General features: G+C 42.1%; 1 protein-coding gene across 2 annotated transcripts; it reads left to right on the top strand.

Annotated features, from left to right (window-relative positions):
- The first annotated feature begins 554 nt into the window (after positions 1-554).
- On the top strand, positions 555-10496 carry LOC142382206 (mothers against decapentaplegic homolog 4). 2 transcript variants are annotated; one of them, XM_075467803.1, is made up of 10 exons: positions 555-811; positions 1881-2305; positions 3412-3586; positions 4012-4266; positions 4465-4572; positions 4687-4737; positions 5003-5186; positions 6159-6327; positions 6505-6643; positions 7495-10496. In XM_075467803.1, the coding sequence occupies exons 2-10, from the start codon at positions 2066-2068 to the stop codon at positions 7704-7706; spliced, it is 1533 nt and encodes a 510-aa protein (XP_075323918.1). In that variant the 5' UTR covers positions 555-811; positions 1881-2065; the 3' UTR covers positions 7707-10496. The 2 variants fall into 2 exon arrangements, with proteins under 2 accessions (XP_075323918.1, XP_075323919.1); XM_075467804.1 differs by lacking the exon at positions 555-811 and adding an exon at positions 1401-1535.
- The last annotated feature ends 308 nt before the right edge of the window (positions 10497-10804 follow it).

The raw sequence follows: 10804 nt of genomic DNA, 5'->3' as shown, positions 1-10804 counted from the left end.
TCAGCTGACTTTGGATTGATAGAAGGGATTTTGAGGAGAGGGCAAACTAAATAGCTACAACAAAAACAAAATCATGTCCTTCCATTAGTTCTTGATACTTGCAGAAGTCTTGCAAAGTGCACTGACACTATCCTGGCATCGTTTAGTGGCCTAACACCATACTAAAGCATTTTAGGTTTGTCTCTCCTGTCATCTGTCACCGTTCTGTATATTATAGCTTTTAAAAAAAGTTAATTTTATGTTTTCTCTCAAACTACAATAACTTCAAGTATATATGAGCTGTCCACAAAGATAGTAAACCGGTAGCAGTAGTTCAGTGCAGGTAATAGTCCATGTAAAAAAAAATATTTTAAAATAAGTTTCAGTATTAGTTACAATAGCTATATTGTCAGTATTAGAACAACATTTTTAAAAAGATGCATTAGATTCGATGTAGGCCTGTTACATGAGCAGTTATGATATTAATGTATCTCTGAGCAGCTAAATTAGTAAAAAATATTAACATGATTGCTGACAAATCAGTAGCCCATTTTACGCATGCGCAACGCGCCATTGAAGGAAATGGTGCGAGAAGTGAGTGAAGTGGGAGTTCACACAAAATCTGAGATTTTACTTGATGGGTTCTCTTACTAAGGGAATGTTATGCTAAAGCTAAAGCAGTCTGGTGTTTTTCCGCGCGGTTTTGGACATCGGGTGGAATTTATAAGGACAATCCACGGTGTACGCAGGATCTGCACAGTCTCACCGCTGGCACGGTAACTTGGGACAGAGGCAGGGTTCGCCTGCTAGCCACCTCACCAGCTAACTCCAGGTAGCGTACAGTGCCAGCTAGAAACATCCCTGTAATAACTTTGTACGTTTAAACTACAGAACAGCCACGTACCAATCATGTTTGAAAAAATAATGCTTTTAATTAGTGCGTTGTTTTATACCAAACAAGCCATCCAGCAAAGACCAGTTCTGCGGACTGTACGTTTTAAACAAACATGTCTGCTAACCTGTTACTAGCAAGCTACATTAGCTAGTCCGCTATCAACAATAATCATACATGCTAGCTGATGTTTTCGTAGCAGGTAGCTGTTAGTTAACACAAAATATTTATTAGAGGGGTATGTCCGGTTTGGCTTTTCAGAGTAAAATAAATTGGTAACAATTCAACGCTCATATTCCGGGCTAGCGTATCATGTAGAGTTATAAAGTAGTTGTGTATTATCATTCTGTGGACCTTATAAATGTCACTCTGTCAATGTTCGGGTGTAAAAATCCGAGTGTTTTTCATTTCACCTTTGGCCATTTGAGATTAAAAAGTTAAACATTTATTTTGAATATATTGTCTGTGTACTTCCGGTTAAGTTTTGTTTGTTGGTGTATGTGTTTGCTCCTCCCCGCAACAAACGGCAGCCAGACTGGCGCCGCTAGTTAGCCAGCGAGCACGACTAATTCAACTTAATTTTTACCCGAGAAGGACCAGTGCTGGGGTTTCTGAAAGGTTGCTAATATATAGATTTCCTCTTCTTCGTGTCATTTGGTTGTTGGTGAGCCAATCTTGTTATTTTTCAGCTCATAAATTAGTTATAATGTTTCACATAACGGGTCGTGCCTTCTTCCAGCCCCCAGCATCAAAAGTATTATTGGTTTGGTGACTTCTTTATAATTGCTGCATAAGGCATTAAGACAGTTTGTGCTCGCAAGAAAACTGAAAAAATAAGTGCTGTTGAAATTAAATATTTAATCCCAAAAGTTTGTATGTTGTTTATACTCATTGAGATGGGTAGAGTTGTATGAAGAACTCGTCTAAAACTAGTCACAAAACAAAATGTTTATGAAGATCGATTTTGTTTATGTTTTTCTTAAACTTGCAAAATCTCTTCTACTTTCAGACCGTGGCAGTGTTCCTTTGTAGGCTGAGAGGTTTGATCCCATACACCCTCAACAAGTATGGCTTAACTGCCTCTTATCAACCCTGTGAAGATTGTTACTGCTTCAGTTTCCTGAGGATGATGTGAAGCTGTGTAAAGCTCAAGCAAATATATCCCAAGAACGCACGCAGAAGCTGAAATAAAAAATGTCCATCACCAACACACCTACCAGCAACGATGCCTGCCTGAGCATCGTGCACAGCCTGATGTGCCACAGACAGGGTGGCGAGAGTGAGACGTTTGCCAAGCGGGCCATCGAGAGCCTGGTGAAGAAACTGAAGGAGAAGAAAGATGAGCTGGATTCTCTCATCACAGCCATCACCACAAATGGAGCCCATCCCAGCAAGTGTGTGACCATTCAGAGGACACTTGACGGACGGCTGCAGGTGGGACATTTTTATCTCTGCAGGTGCTAAAATGTAACGATGGTGTCAGCTTCTTTTAGCAGAAGAGTACGTTTGATTAGTTTTGACTATGAAAAAAGTTTAATGTTTGGAATTTAGTTTAATCTACAGTAACTGTCCAAGCTTTGGACTTAAAAGTTCATCTCATTTCAATTTATTTCAACAAACCCACAACCTTCCAATTCGCTTGAAATCCAAAATGTTTGCGTTTCACAAATGATAACAAAATTCCCAGATGATTAACATCAGGCATGCAGTCTTTTTACACATGAAAGGTATCACTGCGCACATCAAATTCACTGGATATTACGTACAGGAAGCCATGTGTAATGAACACTGGAAGTGCAGAGCAATCTCAAAGGTTTGCCCACAGTGTGTCTCAACATCTGCAGCCTATATATGCCCATACTGAAGGGTGGTAGAGAGAGAGCTGCTCACAGACTCCTTCTCATCCATTTACCAAACACACCAACTGCTGCACGTGTGTCAGAACAAAAAAACAACCTGGAGTTGCACAACCAGGTGGATTGTCAGCGCCGTGCACCAGGTGGCAGCAGTGGTGATATTACCTTTGACATAAACTGAGCTGAATAGTCCAAATAGTCAAACCAAAAACACTTAGTTTACTATCCCACAGTAAAAAAAGAAAAAAAGGCATAAAATCTTCACCTTTGAGAGTCTGAAATCAGCTGACTTCAGGCTTTGTTGATTGTCCATTGGACTTCTGAGGCTTTATCTTTAAAGATTCACCTCCAACAAGTTTCAGCATGTGAGATGAAAGCCGCTCGTGTAAACATTAAAACTGAATATGACACAGAATTAATATTACACAAAAAGATCATTTTAATCTCCTGAACTTAGACGTTAACCAGACACAAGTAAACTAAAGCTGAGTCATTAAGTAGTTTGACCATCGTGTATTTGTTTTGTCTCGACACGCTGTTCGCCACAACGGCAGAAAACGAGCCTTGTTCTTCACCTCGCAATGATCGGTTGGGCTTTATCTTTGACCTCAGCTGGAGCAGTGAGTGTGCAATGAATTTACTCTGAATTCCCGCCTTCTGCTTTCCTCTCTGTGCTGTTCCCAGGTGGCTGGGCGCAAAGGGTTTCCTCATGTGATCTATGCCCGACTGTGGCGATGGCCCGACCTGCACAAGAATGAACTGAAGCATGTGAAATACTGCCAGTTTGCCTTTGATCTGAAGTGTGACAGCGTGTGTGTCAATCCCTATCACTATGAGAGAGTGGTGTCTCCTGGCATAGGTGAGTAACGGGGAGGTTTTCAGTTTGTTTTGGGGCTTCACGTGAACCTGCAGAAATGAAACGGAACAGGACGCTAACGCTCGAGTTGAGTTTTATATTGTACTGTGGAGAACTGAGACCAAAACAAACCAAAAAAAAGCTTGCTGAAAAGTGGGAAACGGGCATTGATTATGCTTTTTTTTTATTTAGCAACAGAAACTGTAACTCTAGGTTTACTGTATGTAAACAAATAATCTGCTAGGTTTACTTTATGTAAAAAAATAATCTGGTTTAATTTACAGTAGCTTTCTTTGAAGTGAAAGTGGATTTGGCTTCTTTAAGCGTTTTAGTCAGGCTCATCCGGCCTCCATCACTGTGTATGCAGATGAGCAGCTGTCATGGTCGGTAACACGTTCCACTTCTTCCTCGTTTCTCTCGCTCCACAGACTTATCCGGATTGACCCTGACCAACTCTGGACCCAGCTCAACGCTAATTGTCAAGGATGAGTATGATTTTGACGGACAGCAGAGTCTGTCCTCTGTTGATGGAGGACACTCTCTCCAGACCATCCAGCACCCACCATCCAGCAGCCGCCCGGCCCCGGCGGAATCATTTCCAACCCCAAGCCTGCTCCCGCCCTCGGAGGCCTCCACCTCTGCCTCAACATCGTCCTTCCCGGCTATTGCAGCAGGATCAGGCAGTAAGCGACGGTTACTTAATATTCCTGCGTGTTTATGCTTAAGTTTGTTTATGTTGGTGCTTGCAGTGTCTTAAAGACAGTGAGACTTCACTATTTTAAGTTTCCTGATTTGCTGCTGGTTATTTTTCATGGAAAGGCCGACAGCTGTACACTTGTCAGCTTTTTAATTAGTATGTTTGACATGTTTTTACTCCCCAGGTGCCAGCTCCAACTGGTCCAGGAATAGTAGTTTCACCCCCAACATACCCCACCACACTAACGGTCATTTGCAGCACCACCCTCCGATGCCACATCCGACTCACTATTGTAAGTGCCCATCTTCACTGCAGCTCTGCCTTAATCCACAGACTAAATGTTGTAGAGTTGTTTTTTGTTTTTTTTCTTTGCAGAGCATCACTTACAATCCTGTCTTTTTCTCAGGGCCAGTGCACAATGAGCTTGCATTTCAGCCGCCTATATCCAATCATCCAGGTGAGAACACGCTGCGTAAAAACTGATTTAGGAGAAAACTTTTGAATAGATTTGACTGTAGGCCTCTCATTTGATATTACGTTCACATTCCCTGGCTATCGTTCATTCTTGTCAAAGGTTAAATAAAACAGAAGCTTTCGACCGCTTCAAAATGTTCCAAACTATATTGGATATAAAGGCTTTGAAGTCAACTTTTAATTGGCATAATATTTATGTCTTAAAGATAAAAGAAATACTTTTTTAATCCCCCCCCTCTCTGTTTCAGCTCCTGATTACTGGTGTTCCATTGCATATTTTGAGATGGACGTTCAAGTCGGGGAGACATTCAAAGTGCCCTCTTCCTGCCCCATAGTGACGGTGGACGGCTACGTGGACCCGTCAGGAGGAGACAGGTTCTGTTTGGGCCAGCTCAGTAACGTACATCGCACTGAGGCCATCGAGAGAGCGAGGTAAGTGATCAGATACCATGAAAATAAAGAACTGACATCGAGGCCAAATAATCGGCTTAAATGCTTTGTTTGATAATCCTTTACGATTATTAAGCAGTTCTTCTGAGTTACTTTACCTGTTTATCCTCTCATTTAATGTATCCGTCCGTATGAGTTAATCCATTTAGACTGAATATGGCATGCCTGTATTTTCCCCATTCAGACCCTTTAGTCCGACGTTTAGTCAAGTTGTTCAGCTGAAACGCGGTATTTGTCCCTCGAGAGCTTTGAGAAGGTCCTTATACACTTGGTTCTGTTTCTTCCTAACTGTTCAGTTAATTAGACCGTGCAAATTTGTTTATGCCGCAAATTTCCCGAGATCAGAGTCTCCTGATCGGACTCTCGTGCTGTTGGAGTCTCATTTTACGAGCACCTTGATGAAACTTTATATGCACACATTAGGGGCAGAGAAGATGTGGAAATATTTTGGGTAAATGTGAGACGAAACATAATTATTTATCATACTTTGAGGAGCCAAAATGTCGGCTTATCCAATTGGGGTCATTCCTGAAAGTGTAACCATTGTGGCTCAGAGGGTCGAAGAAATTTTGCACTCTGCAACTTTGGTGTAGTGCTGAGGGACAACGCTGGAATAAAAAATGGGCTTTCAAACCATATCCTTGAACTGCATGTGGATGTACGTACATAATGACTGTTTCAGACGGCTATGTTTGGGATTTCTTTACTCCAGTCTCAGAGACGGGCATTTTGAATGGTTCACGTGAAGATAAAAACTTTTGGTTTGCACGTCCAGATGCAAAGTAAACGCAACCCATAGGACGATACGGGTAACGGCCGGGGTAATAGATTTAAAGACGTCCCGTGTTTTACTAAGAAATGCTGGATGTCTGTTTGAATGATAACCACATATATGGTCCAGCTGTCATTCATTCTTTCTCCGTCTTTGTTTGAATTTTGTTTTCTTCTTCTCAGGCTTCACATCGGTAAAGGGGTCCAGCTGGAGTGTAAAGGCGAGGGGGATGTGTGGGTGCGATGCCTCAGCGACCACGCGGTCTTTGTTCAGAGTTACTACCTGGACAGGGAGGCTGGCCGAGCCCCTGGAGACGCTGTTCACAAAATCTACCCCAGTGCTTACATCAAGGTAAGGCCGCAGGCTGTTCGCCACCATAACTATCAGCGTGTGGAAGGACTCGGTGGACTGAAGGAGGACACCACTCAGGGTTGACATTTTAAAAGTGTTTCTTTGGAAACCGCTGAGAAACGACATGTGTTTGCCATCCTTTCCTGGAAAAATGGAAAGTCTCCTTTGTCGCTCCAGGTGTTTGACCTTCGTCAGTGCCACAGACAGATGCAGCAGCAGGCGGCTACTGCTCAGGCAGCCGCAGCGGCACAGGCGGCGGCTGTGGCTGGAAACATACCCGGACCTGGATCAGTAGGAGGGATCGCTCCAGCTATCAGTAAGATACAAAACAGTAGCTTCAAACACACATTTGTACACAGCGACGGTGCGGCAGTGGTTTCAGTTGACAATATGGTTACTCAGTGTGGTCACTACAAGTGAGACCGAACATAAGTCTAATGAAACAGTATCTGGTTTTCCGTTGTCAGTTTTAACTGAATTCACAAGATGTGAATAAGAAATTGTAAACTGAAGCTGTAAAATGTTTGTTTGCTCGAGGTGGGTTTTGCCTGTTTTAAAGAAGTCTTGATCTACATTTAATGGGAACGGAAATAACTTTATTAATCGTGTCTGACATGGCGTAGATTAAAGTTATGTGATTCAATCAGCGATTCATCACAGACAAACTCATGACTAATGGGAATCCTCCAGATATGAAACACTAGTCCTGATATCCCCAAAGATGAAAATAAATCGCTGAAGGAGAGCTCTCTCCATTTTGCTCTTGTGGAGAACCACCACAGTTGTTGCTTTTTTGTTTCCTCCACATTGTTTGTTTCGGGTTTGAGGGACTACTTCTTCTACTGAATCACAACCAGCCACTCTGGTGACACAATTCAAAGATATCGATGGAAACCTGTCTAACTCACCATTGTCCATTTTCAGAATTCGCTTAAGCTGTTGGAATCAGCGCTTCAAAACAAAAAAAAAAAATCAAGGTGTTGTTTATTGAAACATTTCAGAAAAAGTGTTGAATATCCACTTGTAAATTTGTTACGTCGAATTCGAGTCGTGGGCGAGCAGCTGCTCAAAAATCCAAAGATTACTGTCCTTAAATGTAAAGACGAGCAGCAATTTATTTTTGCTGAGTGTAATCTGGCCCCTAACTCTGTCCTGTTGTCCTCTCAGGTCTGTCAGCAGCAGCTGGTATCGGGGTGGATGACCTCCGGAGGCTGTGTATTCTCAGGATGAGTTTTGTTAAAGGCTGGGGGCCCGACTACCCCCGCCAGAGCATCAAGGAAACGCCTTGCTGGATTGAAATCCACCTGCACAGAGCTCTACAGTTACTGGACGAGGTTCTTCATACTATGCCTATAGCAGACCCCCAACCTCTGGATTGAGATCCATCAACGCCGGCTTCACACCTCAATGCCCAGTGGCAGTGGAAAGTCTTCCTCCGTGAGCTGTCCTGGGTGGAGAGGGGCAATAAAACTGAAGCTGTCCCTCGTGAAAATTAGTTTCAGGTGTGGGTGGAGCTCCCTTATGCCCTGTGGCTCCATCCTATGCTTGTGACACAAACACGAGCCAAAGCCATGTATTAAAGATATGTCCATATTTTTGATAAATGGCTTTACTCTTATGACTGGAATGGTGAACAGGACATCCCACATATGTACAATTAGAGGACCCGAGGGTTCCATAAAACTGGAATGTACACCAACACAGCAACCAGTTACTCCCAGTGAACTCAACAAACGGCGCAAAAGCATCTGTGCTTAGTGCGGCGACTCGTTTCCAATATCAAGGTGCCAGACCACTCCTGATAGTCTGTCGTGAGTTTTGATTCAGGACTGCTTCACATCCGGCAAGTTCTGTCGGGTGTCGGCCTGAAACAAAAAGCAGCGGCACTCCCAACTGTGTGGATCGCTTTCCCGACACGTCATGTGATCTGCTGGGCGGGGGACCAGCCGGATCGGGACGCACTCGACGCTCACACCATCCACAGCTGTCGCATAAACAAACCGATGAACCAAATCTGAGTCAAACTCTGAGCTGAAACGAGTCTTGAGGACTGGTCACATTGGTCAAACTACGGGTTTGGACATTCATAGAAGAGTTTCAGGTCTGCTTTGTGATCTTTTATTTTTTTTCTTGTGAAACCAAGATGGGTAGCGATGATCAGAACGGGCTGCATTAACAGAAGTGTTGCTCTCTACACGTCTTAACTGTGACTATAACACATTTCTCATTCAAAAGAAGTTTCAATCATTGTCAACTTCAACAACCCCCCCCCCCCCCAAATCAGTTTCTGGCAAAGCGCCCTCCCTTAAGCTGCCACAAATAATTCACCTACACTCCCTTCTGACAGCTACTTGTCCCCACTTTCATTTTCAAAGCCAAAAAGAAAACAAGCTTCCATGCTTTTGGTTCAGTAAGAGTGACGCAAGAAAGCAGAGAAGCTGGACTTTGATCTTTTAAGTAAAGAGATAAGGATTTATCAGTGTTGTGGTGAACCATTATAGTAACACAAGACCTTCATACGGATAAAAAGCAGAAAGTCCGGTGTAATCATGACAGTCCAATCAGTGAACCTTAACCCACGCTGTGGTCATTTGGAGCTTTCCTTAATTGCGTTTTTAAAGGTAATGATGTTTATTCTACTCTTGGCTGTTTTACAGATTTTAATCCCTGAAATATACCCGACACGAGTTTAGACTTGTTGTATCTAAATATCTTATGACTTGCAGCCTACTTATATACTACTTGATCCAGGTCTTTTGTGTGTAGTTTACTGACGGAGAGAAGACATTTTGGGTTTTTTGGTTGTTGTTGTTTTTTTTTTTGGTTTTTTTTTTGTTTTTTTTAGACGATACCCAGCAATATTGACATTTTCTTGGTTTTATTTTTGTTACTCTTATTAAGTGATTTGTATATTTGTAGCACTTTACTTTTTATCCCCCTCCCACCCTTTGATTCAAGTTAATAACCACGATTACAAGGTTGTCCTGCAGTTGGGGCTTAAGGAGTGCATAGGTTAGTTCAGGGTTAGAGAGATGGATGCAGCATTGTTTTTGAAAACGTGCTGCGTGGAACACTACGACACCTTTTTTGATTTCTGTTTTTAGGTTTTCACTTTTAAAGCATCCACGCACATCTTTTGGGCTTCTTTTGGTTGTTCTGAGTTGTCGTAGTTTTCTTTAGATTTCCAGTTTTTGTTTTTTTTCCCTCTTAATCCATGTATATAACTTTGTTTTTGAAAAGCATGGCAATGTTTGCATGAATTCTTTTATGTCAGAGACTCCTCTATCCTCCCCCCCTTTTTTTTTCACACCTGCACTGCATCACACAGGGGAAATTTTCTTAAGATGATAGAAAACCAGCGCCTGTCGTGTGTGTGTATATATATATATATATATATATATATATATATGCATTGCCAGTTGATGAGAAAAGCATTCGAGGCACATAGAGGGGAAACTGCAAAGTTGTAATGTATCAAATAATATGAGCTCACATTTTATCTGTAAAGCCTCCAGATAACTCAGACGATCTTCTGAGGTGTGGTTGTAGTTGAACAGCTCTTGCGGTTGTTCGGGTGTAGCTTCTGTTTGAGAATAAATTGAGTATAAGCAGGACTTTTTCTCTTTTTTGGATTATAAACTCCTTCCTCTCCCCTGCCTTCAAGCTGCATGCGAGTCATATTTTGTTACCGATTTTAAAGGCATTTGTTCTTATTTGATTTACTCTTTTCAAACTGAGACTCGCAACCATCTGCTCTGTGCTTTCTTCCCCCCCGTTCGGTATAGTCTGATGATTCTGTGTGATGAGGATTTTTTTTTGCTTCGTTGGTAGATTTGAAGTTGTCCAAACTTCAGGATTGCTCTTCTCCAGTTGCTGATTTCATTTTAACTTTAGAGGTGTTCAGAAAGCTTGTCAGCTTTTAAGATGTTTTCACATGATTGTGGATCCAGTTTGCAGAAAACGACACATGCTGGATTCTGGAGGAAAAAGCGTTCTATTCTAAGTTTGACGTTTTTTTTTGTTTTTTTTTATATTACTTGCAGTTATTGTAGGAGCCAGAAAACGGCTCACCTGAGCCGACATTGACTACTATGACAGATTGCAGATGAATTTTACCTGTATTTCTTATGTGAGAGTCTACAATTAAATATGGCCTGATATTCTCAAAATGGTGTCCTGTTCATTTTCTTATCAAGCCCGTGCTTCCAAAGAAGCTGAACTCGACCGATACCCACGTGTTGTTTCCTCTTTGCTGCTATTTAACTACAGCATTAAAAAAAGACCCCTAACTCAAGGGCTCGACTGATGCATAACAGAAAACTTTTTTGGACACATACTTGCAGCCTGTTGCAACAAAATAATTTGTTCCTGTTTCTTTAGTTGCATCAAAGAGAAATGCCAAAGACGGCACAGATAGTCATTTCGCACTGTTATGGTGATTCATCAAGAGCCGTTAGCCTTAAACTTGGCATATCTC

The sequence above is a fragment of the Odontesthes bonariensis genome, chromosome 6, assembly GCF_027942865.1.
Source record: "Odontesthes bonariensis isolate fOdoBon6 chromosome 6, fOdoBon6.hap1, whole genome shotgun sequence".
In the NCBI taxonomy this organism is placed as follows: Eukaryota; Metazoa; Chordata; class Actinopteri; order Atheriniformes; family Atherinopsidae; genus Odontesthes; species Odontesthes bonariensis.
This window is presented reverse-complemented; position numbering and strand designations above follow the sequence as displayed.